The sequence below is a fragment of the Phoca vitulina genome, unplaced genomic scaffold (genome assembly GCF_004348235.1).
Source record: "Phoca vitulina isolate PV1807 unplaced genomic scaffold, GSC_HSeal_1.0 scaffold4, whole genome shotgun sequence".
In the NCBI taxonomy this organism is placed as follows: domain Eukaryota; kingdom Metazoa; phylum Chordata; class Mammalia; order Carnivora; family Phocidae; genus Phoca; species Phoca vitulina.
The window spans coordinates 13,455,993-13,482,426 of record NW_022589707.1 but is presented as its reverse complement, the minus strand read 5'-3'; the positions used below and the strand labels follow the sequence as shown (position 1 = coordinate 13,482,426).

The 26,434-nt window shown below is 49.0% G+C and overlaps 1 protein-coding gene across 1 annotated transcript in view; it reads right to left on the bottom strand.

Moving 5' to 3' along the window:
- PLXNA4 (plexin A4) overlaps nt 1–26,434 on the bottom strand; it is a 418,730-nt gene that overhangs the window by 350,896 nt on the left and 41,400 nt on the right. Inside the window, exon 2 of the mRNA XM_032401552.1 lies at nt 4,638–5,903. Within this exon, the coding sequence (XP_032257443.1) occupies nt 4,638–5,822 (1,185 nt within the window). The 5' untranslated portion in view covers nt 5,823–5,903. The remainder of the gene's footprint in view (nt 1–4,637; nt 5,904–26,434) is intronic.

The window sequence follows — 26,434 nt, the reverse complement described above, 5'->3', positions numbered from 1 at the left end:
GCTAACACTCCCTGACTCCCATGTCCACTTCTCAATTGGATCCAAACTCAGAGAAGAATTAGTGGCGTGAATGATGAACTTTCCCATGACCACAGCCATTGTTCCCGTCCCATAGGCCAGCATCACCTGCTGGGGTACAGCTCCCTCCTGGACTCTTGGGCCCCTGGACACTGACGTCATTTCATGATTCTTGGCATCTACCGGGAGGGGGTACATTGCCAGGGCCTGATAAATGTCTTGTCCATTCATTAATTCATTTGGAGGTAGAAGGGCTAGTGTTCCATGAGTTACCCCAGAAGGCTGAAGAAAGGTTGAGGAGGAGTGGATGGCTGTGCCTGGGGGACTCTGGGAGGCCAGGCCACTCGGCTCCTGTAGAGCACAAGAGCCTTGGCCCACAATAGCTGTCACCTTGGCCTGCTCAGGGCCATGGCACGTGACAGAAACCATAGGCAATGGGTTCCTATGCCGATCATCTTGTGCTCTGTAGACAGATGGCCTGGGGAGCCTGGGTGACAGCCTTCAAAAGGGACCAGAGACAGAGACCATCCCAGTGCTGAGCAGCAGAAACAGAGATTATATCGATAGTGTTAATGATGTTATAACTGGATGTGCACAAGCAAAGGGCCTCAGGTTGGTCTTTAGTCCCCTGAATCCCAAGACAGAATGGGACCCTGTTGATGCCTCTAGGACCCTCTTTCTGCCCATGCCCTCCTGGGACCTACAGAGTAATTTTCAGACACTAGACCATCTGTCCTTGGATACCTCTTTCTATTCAGGCTGGGAAAACCAGGACATGGGAAAAGAATGGCCTAGAAGGCAAAGGTGGAAGCCGCTTCCATCTCCCACAAGCACCAGAAAACACCTGGGCTGCTTCTCCATCCTCTACACCCAACACCCACTCAGAGATTTGTATTTGCCACGCATATACATTCACAGTGACACATTCCCATGAGGAGGCCCCTCCGGCCGCCATCCCTTATCTCTGATGTGGGCTCCCGCCCACCTTCCCGCCTTCCCCGATTCACCTGGAAGAAAAACAGCAGGGAGCTCTCTGGGGGCCTGCAGACCGAGGCTCCAGCCTCACACTGCAACACTTCTCCTTCTGTCTGGTCATTAGGCCGTGGCCCACCACGTGGCTCCACGAAAGTTCCACAGCATGCTAGCCCAAGTCACACAGATGTTCTCTTTCCACGCCACCTCATCTTCCTTGAACACAGGCAGAGGGGGTCAGGAAACCCAGGGCTTATACTGTTCCCTGCTCTGAGTGCTGGAGGCCTGAGTTCAGGGGAAGGAATGGGGATCCCAAGAAATGGGAGGGGCCAGAACACCCTGAAGAATACCATGGGATGAGCATCCTATCCTTAGGGAATGAAGATAGCAGGAACACAATAAAAATGAGTCACTAGTCAAGTACAAACTTCCAGCTATAAAATAAGTAAGTCCTGGAGATGTAATGTACTGCCCAGTGCCTATATCATTAAGATACTGTATCGTATATTTGAAAGTTGCTAAGAGAATAGCTCTTAAAAGTTCTCATCACAAAAAAAAGACATTTGTAACTATGTGTGGTTAACCAGACTTAGTGTGGTGATCACTTTGCAATACCTATAAATATCGAATCATTACGTTGTACCCCTGAAACCAATAAAACGTCATGTGTCAGTTATATCTCAATTAAAAAAATGAACCACTAATCATTCCTTCTCAAACTCTTTGGGCTGTAATTATGATAAAGCCCACAGGGAACACCTAGCCTACAAAACACGAGTCCTAAAAGTCAACCTCCTGGGCCTATGCTGCCCTCCTCTGCTGTCTTACAGAGGGGACGCTGCAGGACAGAGGCCATCTGAGATTCTGTCCCACTCCATAGGCCTCCAGGGAATCTTGGACTCAGAGGCAAAAGAGAACTCTGGATTCCTCTTGTCCATCCTTGCCCCAGGGCAGGAAGGGAGAAAGGAAAGGAACCCAACAGCCACGTGAATGGATGGAGGAAAAGCTGGGTTTGCAAACGGTGTGCCCATGAGGGCTCCTCCCCGGGGAGGCCCAGGCCTCTGGCCTGGCTGATGGCAGGGGGAGCATGTGTGGTCTGAGCTGGGGCCAAATGAATTATAGCTGAGCACCTGAGCACCAGAACAAAGTAATCCAAACGTTGGCCAAATCAAAGGAAACTGATACTTGACATTACAAGCTGGCGTGGCCTTTTATACTGGCTGGGGAGACAGCCCAGCCCGGTGTGGAGTTTCTGGCCTCCTCCTTTCTGCTCTCAGCCCTGAACTTGCCTCGAACTTGAAAGGGCTAATTAAAGCCCAAAGAAAAATCAAAAGCTTGTTATCTGGCTCCATGACTCCTAGCCCTGGCATTAGCCTGTCTTGCAAAGCTATTATCCCTCTGTTCTATCCAAAGCCACCATGCAGCCTTAGGACCTGCAGCTCTGCAGACTTCCATGATGAACTTTGCTTTTTGTACTGTGGCAGGGAGCAAGGGCGGGACAAACACCTGCCCATGGGCAGCCAGGTTGATCCCTGCAGCTGATTGTACTCCCAAAAGCATCACCCGAAAAGACAGAATTTGAGCAAGTTTTCTCCAGAAAAGCATCTACAGAAAAAATAGCCAACACATCTGATCTCGAAAGAACTAGCTGTTTCATAAGCACACAGTGTAAACTTGCATTTTCGAAGCTAGGGTGTGCATGTGTGTGTGCATGCTTGTGGGGGTATTTACTGCATGTGTGCACACACGCATGGGTAGGTGTGCGTGTGTGCATGTGTGTGCATGCATGTGTGCAAGTGGGATTTTCCTCAAGAGGCAACGGAGACTTCCCTCAAGTGCTGTGTCTGCCATTCTTTCCCAAAATATGTGACCTTGGGCAATTTATTAACCTTGTTGGGCCTCAGAATGAGAGTATAAACCAGAAGGTCTCTAAGGGCCTTCCCCATGCCAGCTTCCTAATGCATCTCCCCCAAGAAGTTGTGCTTGAACATGTAACATACATACATACAGCACAGCACCTGGCCTGTCCTTTATAGCCTGCATTTGGGAGAAGTCCATGGCACCCAAGTTTATAAACCCGTCTCCTCGACTCTCCTGGGTGGATCAGCCACTGCCCCAAACCAAAGGCTCCCAAAGATATGTCATCCAATAGGGCTCAGCGGGTACAACAGAGTCCCCTCCACTCTCTGGCCTGGCCACGATTGTCAACTGATTGCTTCCTTCTCTGGCCCATGGTACCTCTCCCATTTCCTCTGTGACACTAGGAGTCTCTTGGCTTCTCAGGACCTCCAAAAATAAATGGCATCTTTTAGTTTCAGCCCAGGCACCTGGAAAACTCACCACTGGAAAACAGCCTGAGCCTAAATGTTAGGGCACCAAAGACCAACCTTGCCAAATCCCTTCTTTCTCCTCCATCTCCGCTACCCCCAACCCGGAGTCCCAGTGCCCACAGGAATGGCCCCCAAGCTGCCTGGGTTCCAGTGCCCTCTGAGATGTGCTTGGCAAGTAGCCATACTTCATGAAGGGAAACTTAGACTTTTAAAGTCAATGAAAATACATTTTCCTAATGTGGAATTCCATCGAAGTTGGACTGGCCATCAAGAATCACATCCATGCAAATACACTTCTACCTGTGTGTGAATTCTCCTTTCTTCTCTCTAATTATGATCACAGGATAGATTTTTCTCCAACCAGATTCATGATTTTTTAAGTGAATGATAAAAAGGAGAAAGGAGAGGGACATGGGGTATAGAAGATGAAGATGCTCATAACTGAGCTTCTAAGTCCCTGGAATCATTTTCAAGATGAACAGAAGTCCAGCCACAGCAAGCCGGGCCACAGGTGAGTTAGGCTGGGAGAGGCAGGAGATCATGTCACCTGTTGCACCGGTGGCCACCCAGCAAGGCCCTGGGAAGGCCTCCTAAACCCCCCTTCATTCCCCCCTCCCTCCGGTTTCCTTCAGCACTTCTCTCACCCAGTACTGTTCCAAGGCTGCTTGGCATGTCTCTTCCATGGAACCGGGCACACAGAAGATGCTCCAGAACTGCAGCCTCCTAAGCAAGCTCTCCTTTCACCTCTATGTTCACTGGACTCCCACCCTACTTCTGCTCTCATTTTGCCCTTTCCTAAAGATACTCAAGGAACTAAAAACATAATACTCCTGAAGTTCTAGATCTATCCCAAATGTAGAATGCCTGGCTCCATTATTCCCACTACTGGTTTTATTCCAAGCTCCCAGGAAAGTGATTTGCAGGCACGGTCAGTATGAAGGTTGGGTACATGACTTGTACCAGAGGACGTGATAATCTGGCCTTAACAATGACTGGTACATATGATATCTATATAACAGAATTCCCACTTATTCCTAGCATGTCCTCCTATAACCACGAGCCAATATGGAATAGAGAAAAGTGCCCAGATAGGAGATCTACCTTTCAGGTCTACCTCCAACTCTGATAAGCTCAGTGTCACAGACATAACACAACACATTTGAGTTGGTGCTGACCGAGTCCAGGGAGACCCAGAGATGGGATGTACTTGTCTCACTTGCAAAATGGGATGGGTGATTCACATCCCATGGAAGCCCCAGGCTAGGGTCCCCCTGCCATACCATGCCCTCCTAGCCCATGGACCCTCCCCTTACTCACCGCGCTGCTGCAGGGAATGTCCTTCACCTTGAGCCAGGCTAGGTCCAGTGTACCCTCCCCCCGATAGCAGGACTGCAGTCGCTCCTTAATGCGATCGTTGATCTGCTTCAAGATGAAGATGCACAGGGCTGACTCATCCAGGGATTTCATTTTCCGCTTTTGGCCCTTGGAGAAGACAGTGAAGAGGAGGTCGTCCTCTGGACGAACTCCAAGGGTCCGGGCAAGCACGGCACCAGCTTTGGACAGGTAGGCGGCCTGCAACAGGCGGTACTCGACCCCGCTGCGCTCACAGCCAATGGGCACCTCCACATAGGAGTTGAAGGCCGTGTCCTCCTTGCAGAGCCTCACGAGCTTGGAGGTATAGACCTGTTCCTTTGTAGTAGAGCCTGGCGGAGACACCATCTCAGGCTGGAGGGTCAAAAAGTAGACAAAATTGCCGCTGCTGAAGCCATAGACATAGTAGATGTCAAAGTCGGGGATGACGGTGAAGGTGTCCGAAGGAATCTTAATCATTGAGGCCACAAACTCATCGTGGAAGACATAAGCGAACATGCCGTCTGCCTCGGAGTTCTTGGTCAGCTTCCGGCTGGAGATGGTAGGGAAGTACTCCGGCTTCCCATCCACTGCAGTGGCGATGAAGAGCTTGTCGTCCAGGTTGCTGTAGGAGACGATTACTCCAAAGACGGAGCCACTCTCATTGACTCCCGACAGGTAGTGTTCCTTCTTGTGGAAAGGCTCCCCCAGCTTGAAGAGGTCCTCAAGCCTGAGAAGCTTGCAGATGCCTTGGTATAGGCTCCCACAGGCAATGAGCCTGTTCTCTTTGTAGTCTATCAGGAGCATCTTGTTGACATTGTTGGTGGTGGTCAGGGGCTCGTTGCATGTCTGGACGATGCGCGGCGGGTAACACTTAGGGTTGTCCTCGTCCGGCCCTGTCTGGTGGGTCACCAAGACCTTCAGGTCACTGGAGAGCTTGTAGATCCGGTTGACGGCCCCCAAGTAAATGTGCCCTGTCCTCTCGTCCACCACCAGGTGGTTGAAACCCTCGGCTGGCTCCCCACGGAACGTGACAAAAGGCCGCTTTGGGGACGGTGGGGGTGGCTGCCGGGGGAGCAGAGTGGAGGAGCCCATCCCTACCATCAGGAGATGGGAGAGAAGGCAAGTCCAGTTCCAAGGCATGGCTTTCATTTCAGAAACAGGTCCTCACGGCACGGCAGCACTCGGCACGAGGGTCCCCTCGGAGGGCCAGGACTCAGCAGTAGAGGCTCCCTACGGGGGAAAGCAAGGATGAGATACTGGACAACAATGGCAGTGGCTTAGTTTCACCCCACAGCTTGTGTGGCTGGACCCGAAAGTCCTCTGCACACGCTGAGACAGAGAACTGCCCTGGAAATGCTCAAGGCCAAGGGACTCTGCCCCCATGTGTGTGGGGACAGCCACGGCTGGGTGGCAGGAGGGCAACCTCAACAATAACAATAATGGTAATAGTAATGATAATAGTGATGAGGATGATGATGAAGATGAAGAACAGCCACTGGCTACCTGATGCCTGGCTGTGGAACCGTCACTGTCCAGCACCTTCCAGAGACTGTCTCATTTCTTCGGACAAACCCTTCTGTGTTGGGTATCTTCCACCTGCCCCTCTAGATCCACTCAGCCCCCTTCTCTGTGCCCGGGAGGCTGACCCGGGTGGACTGTACATGCACGGGCTGCCTGCTCTCGGGCCTGGTGGAGTGTCAGCAGAAGGCCGGCAGGAAGGGGAGGGGACAGCGGGGGGGGGGGGTGGGCTGCAGGCACTGGCTGTCACCCTCACCCCCAGGGCTCAGTGGCCCTAGGCATGCCTCCCCATGCCACCTCTCTATCTCCAGGTTCTGTGAACCACCTCCTGCCCACCCCCACTTGGTCCTACGGGAGGTAACGGGGCCTCACTGTTTCTACCCCAAATAGTGCTCTGCCTCTTAAGGAGCCACACCTTTGTGAAGAGTTCCTATATTAACCTTTGCACAAATAACCAGATTTGCATGTGCTGTCTCCTGCTGGGACCCTGACTCCTAGTCCTCTGAAGTAAGCAGTATTGCTATCCCCACCATGCAGCTTAGGGAAGTTATACAACTTGCATAGCTTATAAGTGGTAGAGGTGGATTCAAACCCAGGTGTGCAAGTTGACAGTGGGTTCTCATTCTTCACTGCTAATCCAGCTCAGTTTACCCTGGCCTGGGGCAGGTGGGGATGGACACCAGCTATGTTCATGCGCAGCAGAACAGTTCAGACGATCCTTTCTCGGGGGCTGTCGGTTACAGCCCCAGCTCACTGGGTCTACACCTACGCTTCTCCTTTGCACCTCCCCACTGCCAAACCGCTGCATGAGGCCGATCCTGGATCCCTCTGCAGCATCCTGGATCCCTCTGCAGCATAGTGGCAGCCGGGGCCTCCGGGTGCGCTGCCCAGCTCTGAGCTCTGATGTCATTTTAATGAGGCAGACCTTGGCTGCCTCCTACTGGGGCCTCCTCTGAGAGGTTTTCATTAAAGGGAGAGAACAAATGGCTTAAGAAGTGGTCCCGGAAATAAATAAATAACTCCCCATGGGACCCAATAGTGCTTGGTCCTAACAATCTCATTCATTTCTATTCAAGAGGACGGCTTCATAGTTCTTCCAGTTTGAGAGAAACCAGGGCAGGAATGGCCTACATCTTATTTGGGGGCATCTCAGCTTTGCCGAATTTCTCTTGTTCACCCCCACATCCTCGATAACAGGATGGTAGGAAGAGGTAGACCACAGAGCAAGAGAACCCCCCACAGGGAGAGTGCAAGGTTCCTTGAAGGCCAAGAGAAGAAAGAAGAAAGCCAAGACTCAATGTCATCAGCTAAAATCCTGACAGAAACCCCAAGTCCTCTAAAGGGCATATCAGAGGAAGAGGTGGTTGCGTAGCCACAGTCCAGAGCAGTCCTGCCAGCCCGGGGCCTTCATTCACTCGCCCACGTGATGGATATTGGCACAGGGCACACTTGGAACATGCAAAATGCTGCGGGATCCCAGGATAGCCAAGGCGGCTGGGGCCCTCCAAGAACTTGGGGTCAGGTCAGGTAGATGCCACCAGAACCTAACATGCAGACAGTGAAATGCTATGTGACAGATGGTAGAATGTTCCCATGAGGAATGCTGACTTCTAGCTTGGGGCGAGGGAGCAAGGAGAAGGCTGTGGGATGGCATGTGGGCCTGGCTGGGAACTAAGGGAGAACACGCAGAGCTGGAAGAGAAGGGCCTCCTTGGGGAGGGGTCAGCATCGCAAAAGCCTATCAAATGGTGTGCAACCAGGGAGAGTCTGTCTGAAGGACAAGGTCGGGTAGGAGACAGGGCTGAAAGGGAAGCCCCGAGGCTTGTCAGGACATTCCCACCCTTCCACTGATTTAGCCTCTGCAGGAGGACTGGAGTTTGGGGCTGAGGGCTGTGGGCTCCGTGGGGGCAGGGAGGCCCACAATGCTCCCTGGTGAGTCCACAGTGCCAGGCTCATGCCCAACATACAGCCGAGACTCAAGACCTGTTTTCTGCTGGGCAGAGAGAGGGGCTGGAAGCAAGGAGAAATGTCATCTGCCATACCCGGGCCCCATGTACGAGCCTGCACACCGACCCTCTTGCCTGATCAGGACAGCCGTCCACTGGGCTCGGGGTGGTTTCACCTGCTTCTCCGGTGGGGAGACTGTAGCTCTGTGTAGGGCATGGGGCTAATAAGTGGCAGAGTTGGGGCTGAAGCCCAGGTCTGTATCAAACTGCAAAACCCCTAGTCTTTCTAGAAACACACAATTCTGGAGTCCAGAACATAGAGCACATGGAAGCCCTTTTTAATCCATGTAAGTCCCCAAACAGAAAAACCCCAGGACGTCACCCGGTAACACCTCCCCACCAGCTCTGTAGGAGGAAGCCAAGCCCCCGGGACCCATGGGGCATAACCTGGCAGATAATATCCATCAGGCGGGCACCACTATTCACCTCTAAAAGTGTTCATGACATAAAGCACCTGGCACAGGGCCTTCGGCCTGGCAAGCAGCAAGTACTTATTAAATGATAGTTGTTGGTCTTGTTGACAAGACTGAAATGAGATGAACAGGGTTAGGATTATGATAACAAGATGGTGCCTGATGGCACCACCTCAGTTGGAGTGATTACGACTCAGGATGGCTCATCTTGAACTGTCTGTGCAAATCCAAGGATCAGAGAAAAATCTAGAAGTTTTTCATCTGAAAGAGACAGTCCAGGGTAAAGATTTCCAACCTGTGATTTTAAAGACAAGGAAGTTGTGGTCCAGAGAAGTTAAATGATTTGCAGAAGGTCACATAGTGAGTTGAAGCTGGGGGCGGCGTGAAGCTCAGGTCTCTGGACTCCCAGTCCAGTGCTCTTTCTACCACCTGCAGCCTGTCTTCCAACTTTGTCTGAACCCACTTCGGCACCTGCTCCCTGGCCTTTGTCTGGAGGAGCTCGCTCTGTGGGTGCCATATGCTCTGCTGGCTAACACAGCTCTCAGAACATTGCTGCCAACAATCAAATTCCAGCAGGGCTAGTAATCCTCATTCCAGACAGGCAGGTGCCGGTCAGGGCTCAGCCACCAACTCTCTGGAGGGAACTTGCAGCAGTCCCCGTATAGGAACCTGCCAGGCACCAGGGGAAGTGTGCCTGCCACACCCCTGCCCTTACTGTACACACTCACGGATCCACATGCCAATCAACAGTTTTCCAGTTCACAAGAAGCGAGGCAAGGAAGTCTGCAATTATGAATTTACTGAGCAGAAAGGTGCCGGGGTTCTTTCTGCATCTTCTATTAGACACTGAAATGAGACACAGTTATGCATCTCAAATACTTATCACCCTCATCTAGAGATGGTGAAATTATTGCGCCCAGAAAGGGGGGCCCCCAGAGAAAACAATAACGTGTGATGGGAATAACCAGCCTCGCATTTTACACACCACGGAAGGACTGATTAGAAGACAAGTAGCAGAGAAATGGAAGAGAAAAGGAACAAGCAAGGGTGTGCGCTCCAGCTTGCCTCTGCAGGGTGTGACCCAACCAAAGCGCCCCCCCCCCACCCCCAGCTCCAGATCCACAGGTAGGCAGAGCTGCCAGCCCCCTGCCTCCCAGGGCTGCCTGAGGCTACTCTGTCCCTGCAAGCTGGCCTGCCAGGGCAGCTCCATTCCAGGACATCCATCCTCGTAAGGTGGTGAGCCAACCTAGGAAACCCTGCTCCCAAGTCTACGTCCTGCCCACCATGTCTTGTCCGGGTCATCAATTAGCTGGTTTAAAAGTATTGGAGGTAGCATCAGCCCATCTCTGATTCTTGAAGGCAAGTGATGTGAATGAGTCACCCCAAGATTGCCCCCAAAGGCTTCACTGAACTAGCAGAGTGGGCAAGGGGCAGAAGGCTGGAGAACTGAAAGGCTCTGAATTGAACCCAAACATACTGCACTTTTCCCCTTCTTTGAAATCAGATTTATTTTTTAAGATTATTTATTTATTTATTTGACAGAGAAAGATACAGAGAGGGAACACAAGCAGGGGGAGTGGGAGAGGGAGAAGCAGGCTTCCCACGGAGCAGGGAGCCCGATGCGGGGCTCGATCCCAGGACCTTGGGGTCATGACCTGAGCTGAAGGCGGACGCTTAAAGACTGAGCCACCCAAGCGCCCCTGAAATCAGATTTTAATTCTGAATGATGGGACTCATTTTTAAAAGCTGATCATCATTTTGATTAAAGAAATTGGAGCTGTCTTTGTTTTATGTGGCAAGTGTTGAAGAGCTCAAACTCATTTTCATGAAATAGCACCATCTTCTCAGATTCCTGAGTGGTAGAGAAGAAAGTTATTATAGACTAGTTTAAAATGGCAATTACCTCACGAAATTACTTTGGAGTTTACAAAACGTTTTCATATACATTATCTTGTTCTGATTTTATTGTTCATGACAACCCTGTCAGGTAGAAGTATTTGTAAGTATGTCTCCTTTACAAATAAGGAAACTGAGGCATGAACAGGTACAGGTCCAGGCTGAGGTAACACAAAGTCATGCTGGGACTTGGAAAGACCTTTGCTATGGGATGATAGAACATTCTGAAGACATATTCTAGGATGGTGTTTCAAAAGACCATCTCTACAACATATCATGAATCCAGAAACCAGCTGGGTGGGTCACACGTGCTTTTTTATGAAATAAAATAGAGGAGAAAAATAAGACTATGTCACATTGAGGAAGGATAACCATGATTCAGTGCGACTTTTGTTTCAGCCATATAGATGTATGCATTGAATGTGATGTAAATGTATTTCTTAACATTAGCCATTGTGATGGTTAATTTTATATGTCAACTTAGCTGGCCTATGATGCCCAGATATGTGGAAAAACATTATTCTGGATGTCTCCATGAGGATGTTTTCAGATGAAATTAATATTTAAATCAGTGGACTTGGGTGAAAAAGACACCCCCCCCCCAATAAGGTAGCCATCCAAAGAATTGAAGATTGACCTCCCCGAGCAAGAGGGAATTCTGTCAGCAGACAGCCTTTGGCTTTCTGCTGAGTCTCCAGTCTGTGGGCCCACATGGCTTTCCTCTGAGTCCCTAGTTGGCGGGCCTACCCTTGCAGATTTTAGACTTGGAGCCTCCACAATTGTATGACCCAATTCCTTAAAATCTCTCTCTCTCTCTCTCTCTACACACACACACACACACACACACACACAGTTTCTGTTTCTCTGGAGAACACTGACTAATACAGTCATGATCAACAAAATCTTTGAAAGACACTGTCAGAGATAGTGGACACCTTTTATTTTGCTACCATTCATTTATCCTTTAGGGATCCACCTCTTCGCCCTCTCTCAGCCCAAAAGCTTCTGAGGGAATGGCCTCCACTCCTGGTTCAAGGGAGAGCACATGACTTGGGTCCAAACCAATCAGCACAGAGCTGCTGGAGGGGGTGGGGGTGGGGGAATGTCACAGTGATTGATTCAGGGATGGATACCTGGTCAGGTCAGAATCTCAGAGAGGCCACAGGCTTTGGATGAGAGTGCTGAGGGAAAAGTTCTAGGTCTTCCATTGGATGTGACTTTGGAAAGGTATGCACCTGAGAACTGTGGGCACCATCCTATAACCACGGGGGTGGGCAGTGGGAAGGCAGAGCCTAAAGAGAACAAAACCAAAGCACTGAGGAGAACAGAGCTGAGCAAGAGAAAGGAAGTTACTGGATCCCGGGTCCTGGTGACATCACACAGATGTCTAGATCAAATGTGCTGAAGCCAGCTCTTTGCTTACACTTTCCAGTTACAGGAGCCAAAAATTCCCCTCTTGCATAAGCCAATGTGTGTTCTGGAATTTGTTAATGAAAGGATCCTAACCCATACACAGAAAAATCCAGCCTTCTAGCCAAAAGACTAAGTGTCTCTCACCCCTTCCTCTCTTATAGACTATTCTTTCACAGGGAAAAGGAAGCATGCCAAAGAGATCTCCATGTCCCACCAGCCACAGAGATAATCTAGAATTTTGCAAACAGTGGGGCTTTATCTCAGGTAAGATTTAGGTGTGTGATGGTGTGTGTACGTGTGTGTGTGTGTGTTGACCTTCAGAATCCAACACAATGCTCCTCTGTCTGCTGGGTTTTTGCTTTGAGGGTGTCCCTCGGGGTGTTTGCCACCTGTCCTTGCCTGTGTCTTCTGCATAGGTGGTTTACACCCCCTGGGATCCCCACCCCTCAAACCTGCCTCACCTAGGATCTCATCTCCAAAGAAGCCATCTCTGACCCTGCCTCTGGTGTAGGATGCCCCTATGATATGGTAGTAGATGAACCAGTGCCCCCAGTGTCACATTTTACAAACTATGTTGTATTTGTCCATTGATGCTGTCCCCTCCCCAAAAATGTGAGCTCCTAGAAGCCAGAAATTATGTATCTTTCACCACTATTCCCTCCAGTTCCAAGACTGTGGCTGATACATAGTAGGTATATAATAAATGTTTGAGAACACATGAATGAATGGATGAATAAATGAATGATGAATGAACGAATGAATGACTACTCCCCCACAGTGTGTCGACAATGGCAGCTGGGACCACCTACTGCTGAAGTATGAAGCAAATCTTGGTGCTGGGCCCCTTGCTCCAACAGTGGCCAAACTCAAAATGCTGGTTTTGCCCTGCTCTGATCCAGCACTTCTCACTACTTAAAATACTCAGTTTTGTCTGCTTAAAGCTTCAGTGCATCAGGGAAATTGTATCTTTCATCCAGGATCTACAATAAGAGCTGCCAGTCTACCAGCTGGAATATCATAACAAGTTGCCTTGTGTCCACAAACTGGACTTTGAAAACCATCACTTATTCAGCAGAGAAGATCAGCACAGACCCTGATGAGGAAAAGGAGCAGGGCCTTACAACAAACGTACATCGAGGAAAACTTAGACGAGACAGGAGACACAGCTGCTAGAATCAGCACACATTCTTTCATCCAGCCAATGAATGTGGATTGAGCAATACCATGCGAGGGCTTCTGAGCTGGCTGCAAGGGGTACAGACACTCTAAAGCAGAAGACAGCCCCCTTGGGGCACCTGGGTGGCTCAGTCAGTTAAGTATCTAACTGTTGATTTCGGCTCAGGTCATGATCTCAGGGTCGTGGGAATGGGGCTCCATGCTCAGTGGGGAGTCTGCTTGAGATTCTCTCTTTCCCCCGGCCCTCCCCCCATGCTCTCTCTCTCTCAAATAAATAAATAAATCTAAGAAGAAGAAGGAGAAGAAGGAGAAGGAGGAGGAGAAGGAGAAGAGGAAGAAGAAGAGGAAGAGGAGGAAGAAGAGGAAGAAGGAGAAGAAGAAGAAGGAGGAGAAGAAAGAAGAAAGAAGAAAGAAGAAAGAAGAAGAAGAAGAAGAAGAAGAAGAAGAAGAAGTAGAAGTAGAAATAGAGGAAGAAGATGACGATGACAGTACCTCTGCCCTCCGGTGGCTGGTGGTCTCCTCCAGGACTCTCCAGCTGTCCCCCTTTGAGGTTATCTCCACTCACTGGTAGGCTCTGCAGAGCTCCATTGGCCAACCCCTACTAGAAGCCAGGAAACTCATTCCCCCTAGCCTCCTCTACAGTGCCACACTAGACCTGATTCATGTCTTGTCCAGGCAAGGCTGGAGGACAGGGAGCTAATGATCCACCAAAACCGTGTGCTTCCCCATCCTTGCAGCCGATGGTGTGAAGCTGTTGGTAAGAGGTGGCCGCCAGCTATGGCCCACCTTTCCCAGCCTCTACATTTCCACACAGTATCCAGGCGTGAATAGTCAAGAAGTGTCATGGCTCTACCTGCATACCAAAGCAGGTAAGAAATAGATATGTCTTCCCTACAGAGCCTTTCACCAGTAGGATAAAGAAGATTCTGAGGCTCTACAGGAGGATGGAGCCTAGAGATGGAAGGACCCACCCACCAAGGCAAGAAAGTAACCGTTACTGGAATAAAGCTCTGAAATGATGGATTTCTGTGACAGCAGTTGGCCACACCCTAACACAGGCAGAAGGAGCCTGCATATCAGAGCCCAGATTCAAAGGCCAGGCTGGGCACCGTAGGGGCTCTGATCCTTGTAGTACATGAGGCTGCCCCTGGGGGCATCCCCTTTAGGTGCCCGCCACCCCCTCCTTGTTCCCAAAGCCAGATTGCAAGTAGCTGTGCCTAGACAGGTACAAGGTGACCATGCCAATGTCTATAAGGCAGAAAAATCTTCCTGTTCCTCGGTGGCCCTTCCAAAGTTTGAGGACTAGGGAGGCGCTACGTGTGTACAGCTGAAGGCAGGGAGGGGGACTGGGAACACAGCACCGGTCTCCTTTCTATTTAATTCAAGAAACACTAGACATCCAAATTAGCAAAACAGACAAGTGCCTTTTTTAGATTCCTACTCTAGTTTGTAATCTATGCTCTCAGAAGAACATCCTCAGTATTTTTTTCCTGCCTGCTTTTCTCACATTAGACTCTTGGTTTCTAGAAGTGGGAGGTATAGATTGTTATTTTACTTTACCGAAGAATTACGATTTGCATGTGACATCTGTGGCCTGGCCGTGCAGCGGCTGCCCCAGAAGCCTGTGATGGGCATGCAGCTCCCCGTGCTTCACTGCCGCCCCTCCTCCTCATGGCCATCGCAGAAATGAGTGCCACATTCACAAAAGGAAAGTGCCTGAGGGTGGGAATGTCGCAGTACAATCCATCACTACCGCAAGGGGGGAAAAATCAAGTCAAAGCAACTGCCATCCCAAGAGAAGGTCACAGCACTGTCATTGGACAGTCGTATGTGCATGGGGGACTCCAAAAGGTCAGCGTGGCCATAACCCAGCACAAAACCAGAACGCAGCAACAGCTAGGGCAGGTCGTGAGCCCAGGAGTCAATCCTTCCAGTCTGCTTTCCCTCTGCTCCACTTCATTCTTTGGAGCAATGAGAAATGTGACATTGGTGGCTGGGGGAAGAGCCGGAGAAGGGCATAAAGGATGGGGAAGAGGGAGTAATGGGGAGCCAGGCACAGACGTAGAGTCCCTATGCCTCCAGGCAACCAGCCCTGGTCCCCAGGAAATTCAGCACCAAGCTCAGCTGCTCAGGGCTCTTTTAATCCTCACTTCCCTGTTTATTAAAGGGGGCTAGGGAAACGTGATTACCATGGACAGAGCCTTTGGAATCAGCCTAGAAGAAGCCTCTGCAGGAGGGTGAGTCTGTGAGCCGCCCCCATTCAGAGATTAGGTCGTTCCTGGACCCCTGAGGCCCCCATCTATGGTTTCCCCTCCCCCAGGCCTCCCTGTCCTTGGCCTTGAGGGAGCCCCCCCAGGGACAGAACCACCTTTCCCTGGCCAAGTCTGCCGTGTTCCCAGCAGAGCTGAGCTGGAGCTTCAGCGAGCCCAGGCAGCCCAAGATGGAACTCTATTATTACATCGCAGCAGCTTTTATATTCCAGGCACTGTGCTCCGGGTGGGGGAGTCGCTAAGCAATGACTCTCTTTACTCCAAGTCTGGCTGTGAGGCTTTAAAAACACAACATTCTCAAGAGCAGCCTGAGCTGGGAGGACAGAATCATAAACTTTCCAGCATCTCATTTAAAGAAAGAGGCCAGCCAGGAATTTGGGGACAGATGCCCCAACTGGACATGGCATCAGTGTGGTCACTCTGTCCCACCCCAACCTTGGGCCCAGCCCATGAGGAGGAATGCCCTCTCTGGCGGGGGGGGGGGGGAGCTGGCTCCCAGTATTCTGAGGGTCCCCATTGCCTCTGGATGTGCAGAAACAGAGGGACATTATGGGAAGGTGCTCAAGACACCCCAAAGTGGTTCCAACGGGAATGTCTGCTTAAACGTTTGCTGCCCTGAGACCTGGGTGGACACTCAGGTCACAGAGAAGGGGCAAGGGGCCCACCACATGCTGGGGATGGTCATTGCTCCATGTAGCCCCTCTCATGCGTGTGGCCTGGGGAGAAGTGGATTGAAGGCTGGCCTAGCTGACTGATTTTCATCTGGAAGGGAGGCTCGCTACCACTCTTCCAGCCACATTCCCCTTAGCCTTGCCATCCTCTCTGCCTGGACTCCCAGCCTGGCAGCAGTAAGCAAAACCATGATGCCTGACTTCACCCCAACGAGCTCCTCCGCTCCAGACCTTCCTCTCCTCTCATGGTCAGGGGGGAGAAGCAGGATCTCCTTAGCCCACAGTGGTGCATGCTTGATATGTCAGCCAAAGTCACCCATAAAAGCCTCCTTTCTCTGTAGCCTTTCTCGGCAAGGATGCTACAGAAGCCAGGAATGGCAATCCCAACTGGTCACAGTCCTGCTGCCCTTCTTCCTCAATGCCTTAGTTTCTCCATCTGTAAAATGGTGTTTCTGGAAATAGGGTGATGGGGCGAGAGAGCTCACCAAGTTTCTTCTTGGGCTAAATCTAGGAGAAGTGAGAGTAAGGCATTTAGGCCTCAGGGAACATAGGCCACCACTAATGTGAGGGTTCCACCAATGAGGCGTGCAGCCGAGATGCATAGTGGTGCCGATTACAACACCCTGGGGGTGGGGGTTGACTGGAAAACAAAACGTTGGCACTGAAGTTTCTCTCTTGAGGCTCTTTGCATCTTTGCACTCACTGGCTTTGTAGTAGCCTAAATCTAAATTGTGGGGTGCCTTGGGAGAGCCTGCCACAGTTGGATTCCACAGCCTGCCCCCAAAGGATGTGGGGCACTCATCTGTCAGGTGGGCCTCAGTCTCCCTCCTTGAGCCTATTTTGTCTCTCATAATAAGGAAGGCTGGAGTGGGATGCGCTTGTCAGCTCAGGGTCTGGCCCATTGCACTGAGTCAGATCCAAGTAGCAATGCTAACCCTTCTGGGGAGGGGCCTTCACTTCTTCTGGCTTCTGGGGACCCCCACCCACAACAGCTCTCTAAAGAGTTGGCAGGAGTCCTCTAGGTTCTGCAGCTCTCCAACCCCAACCCAAGGGCTTAACTTACATGTGATAGAGTGATAATGTCCACTCCCTTCCCTTCCCTTAGCAAGAAAGTAAATGGAAACAGGAATGAAGATTCCCTTCCTGAGACAAGTGTGAAATCTCTAACTAGACTTTTCTAGCTGAAAAAAAGGTCAACAGGTTTGGAAAGAGTGCTAAATACAGGATGCTGGGGGAACCCAGCTGGGAGCACACTGCTTTCAGATCCTTGGGCCTCGGCCTCTCCCACAGTTGGCACTTGGCTCCCCAATGGCCCCCTGACCTCAGGCCCTGTCACTGCTGTCCCCATCAGAACCACCCCCCTTCCCGCCCACACAGTCTTCATATAAGGAAGCCAGTAGCCCCACCAATGAGTGGCACTGTGAAGGAGCAGCCTATTGGGGGCACATTTAGGCCAAATGACAGTACTTCTGTTGTCATTTAATGTCTAGTGGGAGGGCCCTCTCCCCAGTCCCCTACTTGTCCTTCTACCTCCTCCCTTTCTTTTTCAATTCCAGGGAAAATCAGGAAGTGAACAGTTGTCTCCCTTGCTGGTCTATATTCATGTAATTAGTGCTATTTAATTCCACGATGAGCCAAAGCTCATAAAATACAAAACATATTTCAGCTGCGTGCCGCAAATCTTGGCAGAAATCTCCCTTGCAGCCGGAAGCCGAACAGAGCTATATTCGCTCCTTTAAAAAAAATGTTCAGAATGATTGCAGCAAAGTTCTGGGGCCAGACACTGCTACCTGGAAATAAGCAAGGAGGTAGCAGAAGAGGAGGGTTTAATGTCTTAAAGTTTGGAAATAATTCCATCACCATGACAACACTGGATTTTTAAAAGGTTTAGTATTGATCAAGTAATGCGAGTATAGTATGTTATTCCTCCTAAGGAGCTTGTTGTTGGCCTACCCCCTGCTCGTTCCCATGTGCTTGAAGGTACTGGGTCCCCAATAGTGGGGATTTGTGCCACCGGGTCATACTGCTGCCCCACCTGCTGGGCACACACCTATGAGCCAAATGACCAGAGATGTGTGTGGCTTCTGGCAACAATTCTGAATTAACACATTTCCATCCCCCAGTTCCTTCTCTGCCCACCCCACTCTGCTGAAACCTTACCCTACTTCTGTATTTATACCAGCAACCCATGAGGCAAGGGGTAGAAAATCTTTTGTTTTTTTTTTTAAGATTTTATTTATTTATTTGACAGAGACACAGCGAGAGAGGAAACACAAGCAGGGGGAGTGGGAGAAGGAGAAGCAGGCTCCCCGCTGAGCAGGGAGCCCGATGCAGGGCTTGATCCCAGGACCCTGGGATCAAGACCTGAGCCAAAGGCAGATGCTTAACGACTGAGCCACCCAGGTGCCCCAAGGGGTAGAAAATCTTAACTCCCATCCCATCACCCTTTCACAAGCAAGGCACAGAATGATGAAGACCCTCAGATGCCATTCTCCAAGGTATCTGTCACCACAAAGTAGCAACAGAACATGGGCTTTGACAAGTCAACCTCTGCCCCCACATCAATACCAGGCCCTCTTGCCCACACCCCTGACAGGACTGGTGCCCTCCCCTAGCACCCCAAGGAATTAGCTGTGCCCTCCTCCTTCTCCAGGTGACAAGATGACAGATGGGACATGGTGCTGGAGGGCCCAGGGCAAGGCCAGGCAGAGGAAGATTCATGTTGGATGCTGCTGATGCCCCCTTTCAGGACCTGCTCAGAAGTTGTGTCACTGGGGACTCAAGAGGCCAAGAGATGGACCCAAGGTGTGACAGAGGGTCGAATGTCTGCAAAACCCAGGAGGCCTTTAAGTAGACTCACCACTTCTATGAGTCTGCTCTGCACATTGCTCAGTGGATGGAAACCCAAAGTGTTCCACACAAAGAGGAAAACGCCTGCCAGCTATACCCACCTCTTCCTCTTACGTGGACCGAAATTCCACCCTACCACCTCTCCTTTGTGTGTTAAGCTTGCCTTCCACAAGCTCCTTCATATGCAATACACACTCATGACTCCAAAATTACATCTTCATCCCTATCCAACCCATGACTGTTGTTGTCCAGATGGGGACATGGAGACTCAGAGAATGTCATTAACTTGCCCAAAGCCATGCTCTTCATGTCTATAACTCAGAGGTCTTCGGACAGATCCCATACTTCCCTGTAAACCACAAAGTCACCCATCAGACGTCATAACTGAAGACTGTAGTTCAAAAGTAGGAGGGCAGGTAAGTCTAGGAGGCCCCATGACCCATGTGTGCTTGTTAAGGGAGGAGAAGAAGGCCTTCTAGCCTATTAGTGTATAAAAACTAAACTGTTTTGAGTGCCATCACTTTGATAGGCCTTGATAATTTGCATCTGAAGGAGAGATCCCTTTCCTTCATCCCACGGAGGTGGCATAATTGGACAAGGCCTAGGTGGCCCAGGGATGATATGAGAGGGGCCAAGCAGCAAGCAGGGAAGGTGACCCAAGTCCATTCATGCATTTGTTCAACAACACCTACTCAGCTCCTACTACATAGCAGGAACCCAGGTTCTAAGAGTGCACAATGAGTAAGACAACTCTTTGATGTCAGAGACCTTACACTTAATAGGGAGAATGACAATCAATAAGAAAAAATAATTACTTTCAGATAGTGCTAAAACCTGAAAAAAAAAAAGAAGAAGAAGAAGAAGTAGGCATAGTCATTTGATACAGAGTCACTATAGGTGGGGGCAGGGTCTCCAACTGGAGTGACCAGTGGAGGTCTCTCTGCCGTGATGCTTGCTGGGGGGCTAAATAAATAAGAAGGAGGAGCCAGCTATGCAAAGATTTGGGGAAAGGGCCTTCTAGGCCACAAGAAAAGTGAATGTAGTAACTCTGAGGAGGGGCAGACTTGGCAAGAAAAGGCAGAAGGCTGAGGGTCTGGAAGGCATTGATGAGCAGAGAAGTGTGAACAATGGGGTCAGAGAGGAAGGCAGGAGGCAAATGACAGAGGACATTTAAAACCATGAGAAGAAATGTGAATTTCATTCCAAAGGGTATGGGAAGCCATGAAAACGGTTTAAGCAAGGTCAGGTTTATCATTGACAAACACAGTCTGGCTGCTAGATGGAGAATGGTTTGTGGGTGGAAGAGAAGACCTGCAGTTCATTGAGAGGTGATGGTGGCCCGTCTCAGGTATCGGTGCTGAAAACAGAGAACCTGCTCCAACAGGGCTTGCTGGTGAGTATGGAAATGAGAGGGGAGGAAGAGAGGGAAAGTCATAACACCTCCTTGATTTTGGCTTGAGCAACAGAACTGGGTGGATAGCAGTGCCACGTTCCTAATATGGGGAAGACTTTGCAGGGGAGCAAAGAAGTCAACAGTTCTGTTTGGGGCATCAAGGGCAAGGTCATCTGCAGAGCCAGCCCTGCCCAGGTTGATGCAAAAGGGAATCATGGAGGGAAGTAGTTGTCAGAGAACCAGCGGTATGGTCTGCATAAGCCACATTATTCAAACACTCCCAAGAGGATGCTAAGAGTAGCCTTATTCCCTAGATGAGAAACTGATTCTCAGTGAAATATAAAATGAGGCGAAGACCTGAACCTAAGCCTACAGAAAGCCCCCTAGTCATCAGGGCCCCCTGCTTATGACAGTCCCCTGATCCTGCAGATGGTGCACCAATGACCTCAACTGGAAGAAGGTGATGCCAATAAAAAAATAAAAAATATTTTACTTAGGGACCTAGCATTTTACAGCTATTTTTTATTAAAGAAGAACTATCACATCAAAATTTCAATTTTACTAAAGGAAAATTGCAAATACTTACAAAGTACAGGCCAATTTGTTATCTTCATAAATTTCTAACCAAAATTAGTAATATTCAAGAAGTGAAAATGGCAAGGGAAAATTGGCATCAGTCACAGACTTCTTAGCAAAGAGCTCTCTCTTCACTCAAGTTATAAAGGGCATCCTGGGCACTCAGGTATGCAAACCAGCAAAGGTCTGAGGGCCAGAGTCTGACAGAAATTAGACCAAAATCAAAAGAACTCAGACGGAGGACAAGATTTTTTTTTAAATATCAACTTTTTAAAAAATTGTGGTAAGATGGACATTACATAAAATTTACCATTTTAACCATTTTTAAATGTATAGTTCAGTGGCATTAACTACATTCACATTACCATGCAACTATCACCACCATCCACCTCCAGAACGTTTTCATCATCCACAACTGAAACCTTGTCCCCATTAATCACTAACCCCCCAAACCTCCCTCCCTTCTTCCCCTGACAACCAGGCTTCTGCTTTCTGTCTCTATGAATCTGACTACCTTAGGGACCTCCTATAAGTAGAGTCATACAGCACTTGCCCCTGTGTGTCTGGCTGGGTTCACTTAGCACAATGTCTTCTAAGCTCACCTGAGCTATAGCATGTGGAGTAAGATGGTTTTTAACTAAAAAAAAAAAAAAAAAAAAAAAAAGGGACTCCCCCTTCAAAAATATTTTTCTGGATTTTAAGTAACTCCCGTTCATAGTTGCCATTTCATGGACACTGAAGACAATGGGAAGAAGTGTTGACATGAGAAACTGTTATGGACCAATGCCTATCAAAGCTTACTGGAAGAAAGCACGCCCCCTTCACCCACCTGCAACTCCAAACCCACACAATTCTATGAATACAGCACTGAGAAGAACATCAGTCCTTCCCAAAGCTCTGCCCTAAAAGGGTCCCTGCTTAAGCAAGTTTGGGAAACACCAAATCACCCTCTTGGAGAGCCAAGATGCACATGAGCTTATTAAAAATCCCAAGAAGTCCTTCGATAAAGACACCGTTGTAGGATAGTTAACCAGGGTTTCTCAAATGTGTTTGACTAAAGAACCCTTTATTGCTTAACACCTATTACTATCTCTAGGAACACTGTTCCATGGTACACACTTTGGGAAATGTTGGTATGCTGGCTTCTGTTCCTCAAAACACTTCTACATCTATTTTCTCACTTAGTCTTTATAAAAATTCTGTCAAGTAGATTGAGAAATTTAAGGTAATTTGCTTCACTTTTTGAAAAAGGAAGAAAGCTTTCAAGATTCAGGTCTGCAAAGAAAATCTCTAGGTGAGGAGAAGCAGCTAGAGCAAACGGTTGAGACCCTGTTGCCTTGATTTCTCCTTTCTGCTGAAGGCCCACTGACGTAACACACTATGTCCACAGCCCCACGGGTAACTAGCACCCCTCCCTTTAACCTCCTGGCAGAACACTGCACACCTGTTACAACCCACTTCTCCAGGTTCCTCTTAGCACAGCTGAGAGAGGCTGCAATTTTCTCTGTGATTACATGAAATCGACGGGAAAACAAAATAAACACAGAGAAAGGAAGAAGCATAAAATGAGTCTATCTAAACAAAGTATGGGTTTCTGCTTCATCCATTCCTAACTCGTTCCCAGACTCAAAGACCTTGTCACCCTCCCCCCTAAAGAGCTGGTTCAACTTCAAAGCACCTTGTCTGGATGCTTCATTTCCTCGCTGCCTGTAAAGCAGGTGTTTCTGATGATCCTGTGGGGCTGTTGTTTTATTTAGGGACAATGACTCCTCTGTCCTGGTCTTGGGTGTAAGGCTATGTTCATGAAGAGTGAACATTCATGATGTAAGCCATCCAGGTGAGAGATGGATACCTACACAGGCCACTAGGACTGATGGCACACCTTTGCAGGTAGCAGAGGGAACTCCCATCCTTATCTGGGCCTCAGTCTTTAGGCCTAAACTTTAAGGGATCTATATCGGGTCTAGCTAAGGGTCAAAAATGGACAGTGCTCCATGGCGGCACAAAAGGTGTTAAACTGGGGTTTCATCCACTGATGAAGCAAAATAAACCATAACATGGAAACCACATTGACTTGTTATAGTAACTCTATTTATTTCCCTTTTATTATGCCCAGGCCCCTAGCAAAGTCCTGTTAAAATGTCCAGCCTTGTCTCAGCTGTGCTATTAGATATTAATGGACAGTTGTAAATCCATACTTGGGTTGAGGTTACAAGGAAGATACACCTTGTTCTCGGGAGCCAAAATGGCCCGAGCTGCACGCACTGGTAGGGGGATTGAGAGTCATGGCCATGAGATCTCAGCGCCCCTCCTCAGGTGGAGGTTCTCCCTCCATTTCCAAGTCTGAGCAAGACCATAGTTCCCTTACCAAACAAGTCTTGCCACCACCTCCCAGGAGCTACTCTCCCAGACACCCAACTGTCTCCCCAGCTTCTAGACGCTTTAGGCAGGAGTTATCATCCCTATTTAGATGAGGAAACAGGCTCGGGGAGGTTAAAGGCCTTTGCCAGGGTCACAGAGATTGTCCTGGGAAAGGGGTGATCAGCACCTACGTCGAGCAAGGGCAATACAATGTGGCTGAATGTCAAATGGGCACAGAAAAATGAACTGAAAAGAAATGAAGCAATCTCCAAGTGAACAGATGAACAAGAGTCAGTCGGCAGTGAAAAATCAATGAGGCAAAATGCTCAGCCTGGAAAGATCGATGCGGCAACCGACCAATGACCCGCATTCCCACCTGAATTGACACCCGACCACATCAGAGTCATGTTTGTATTTGCTCAAACCAACTCCCCACCCCACCTGCCAGCACACTGCCCAGGTGCCAGGTTCAACCTCCACCCAGGCACCCACCTGACCTAATCAACATCTTCAAACAGAGCCGAGAGGTGGCTGATGGAGTCTGCACACAGAGGCTATAGAAAGAAGTCCCTGGAACAAGAAGATAAGGTGATCTTCTGAGAGTTAATTTAGTAAGAAGACATCTGTACAGAAGTGCCAGATATCTACAGAAGCCACCTTTCAGGGGCAAGCTGTCCCTAAATCACTGCTGAAAGAGCAGGGAATTGAAGCCCACTCCGGTGACATGGTTTCTTCCTCCAACAGGAATATAACTCAAGAAGGCTGTAATCTAAAGAGTCTGAATCAAGAAGGTGTTAACCAACTCCGGGTGGTCGGCCCAGAGTACAGAGCAAAACAGCAACAACTGCTGGTTTTCAATCTTATAAAAACCAGGGAAAGAGAGAAGCTGTGGTGGCTCCCAGACGGGAGTATGTGGCTCCACAGGAAGCGCACTCCAAGAAGAGACCACAGCTGCCCATCAGACTTCTCCGAGAAATGGCTGACATGGCTCTCAAAAACACCAGCCTCCTGGTTCCAATGCCATGCTCCCCAGGGAGGAGGCTGACCCCCCCCCCCCCGCACTGATTCTTCTTACTGGTATAACCCCTAACTTTATTTGGAATTTCATCCTCCATCTGGGGCTCCACCTCAGAAGGTGGTCAGTCATGATTGGAATCAGCCAGTGATTCCTAGCCCCAGTGGTCAATCAAGATTGGATTAAGCCCATCGTGGTGGTCTCCTTCCCCTCTGCCAGTCATGAGTTTCAGAACATTCACAAGATTTATACCTGGCCAACTGGACCACACGAGAAGCCTGCTGGGGACTTCCTTCGAAGGAGCACCCCTCGTCCTTACTTGCCTACCACTCAAAACAGGGTCAACTGTTGCAGACTTCTCCTGATGAAGAGGGGAGATATCACCAATATGCCCACCATGGCTGAGGAGGGAAGAAAGTGCCAAGACCTGAAAGCATCTGAAGGTTGAACACATCTCAGAGTCACCCAGTACACCTTCAGGTTACAGGTGTGCTCTCTGGAGACCTTGCTGCCATGAAGGCCATGAAATGCATCTAGGGGAGCAACCACCATTCTCTCATTAACTAGACGGGAGCAGACTCCATTACGATGAGTTAAGTGGCATTTTACCTTAAATGTCAATGTCCTAGGGAACTAGAGAGAGTTAGTCTCAAGAATCTGTCAATCTCTGGATACACTGGCAAAGTCAGCCCCTGATCCATGGTAATCCCACCCTGGGAGACCCCACCTGGAAGCCACTGGCTGCCGGCATGCTCGTTTAACAGCAATTGAAGGGAATAATGGAAAACACGTGCTACCTTGCAGTCTCCACACTACATTATGTCTACTCAAGTCCCTTACCCACTGTCCGGGTTTGTGTCCTTGTCTCTAAACAAGCCATATCTTTCTTACCTACCTCATGGTGTTTTTGAAAGAGTGAAAGGAGATCAACATGAAAAATACAAAGGGTTATATAAACCATGGAATTTTGAATAAGAAGAAAATCACCTCAACTTACTGTGCATCAGAATCACTGGGGGAGCTTTTTAAAAAGCACAGACACCAGGATCCCACCTCCAGAAACTCTCATTCAAAGGATGGGGGATAGACGTCAGTATTTTTGAAAAAGCAGTAATTATTCAAAATTAACTATAAAGTAATTATCAAAATGTTACTTTTTAAAAAAGCAATAATCACTTGCTTCCCAGGTGATTATTCTAATATGAGGCCAGAGTGGATGAGACCCACTGATAGCAGGATTCTCTCATGTGCAGGTGAGAAAGTAAGCCCAGGGAAATGGAGAGGCTGTTCGAAATCAGCATCCACCCCCAGAGCCAGAGCACCAGGGGTCTGGCCTCCTGAGTCCCAGATTACGTATCTTCCCATTATGCCTCTGTGTCAACTGCAGGGTATTTAGAGCATTACTATTAACAGGCAGAGAGAGGAAGGGCAGGGAGGAGGATTCACAAAGGGTCATGAGGAAACTTTGGGGGGTTATGGGTTTGTTCATTATCTTGATTGTGGCCATGATCTCACAGCTGTTTCCATACGTCAAAACTCATTAAATTTATATACTTTAAAGATGTAGTGTATGGCATATCAATTACATCTCAATGAAACTATATCTTAAAAAATAGACTAGGGGCGCCTGGGTGGCTCAGTCGGTTGAGCAGCCGGCTCTTGATTCCGGCTCAGGTCATGATCTCAGGGTGGTGGGATTGAGCCCCGTGTTGGGCTCTGTGCTCAGCAGGGAATCTGCTTGAGGATTCTCTCCCTCTGCCCCTCTCCACCCCCCACGCCCGCTTGCTCCTGCTCTCTATCTTTCTAAAATAAATAAATAAATCTTTCAAAAAAATAGACTAAAAAACACAACCTAGAGAATGGGGAAAATACTTGCAAATCACACATCTAATAAGGGTCTAGTATCCAGAATACATAAAGAAGTCCTGCAACTCAACAGAAAGACAAAGAACCCAATTTAAAATTGGGCAAGTAACTTGATGAGACATTTCTCCAAAGAAGATAGACAAATGACCAATAAGCACATGAAAAGATGTCATTAGGGAAATGCAAATCAAAACCACAATGAGGTCCCACTTCACATCTAACCAGAATGGCTACAGTTAAGTGAAAAATACCAAATGTTTTCAAGGATGTGGAGAAATCAGACTGCTGAATATTGCTGGTGGGAATGTAAAATGGTGCAGCTGCTGTGGGAAACAGTT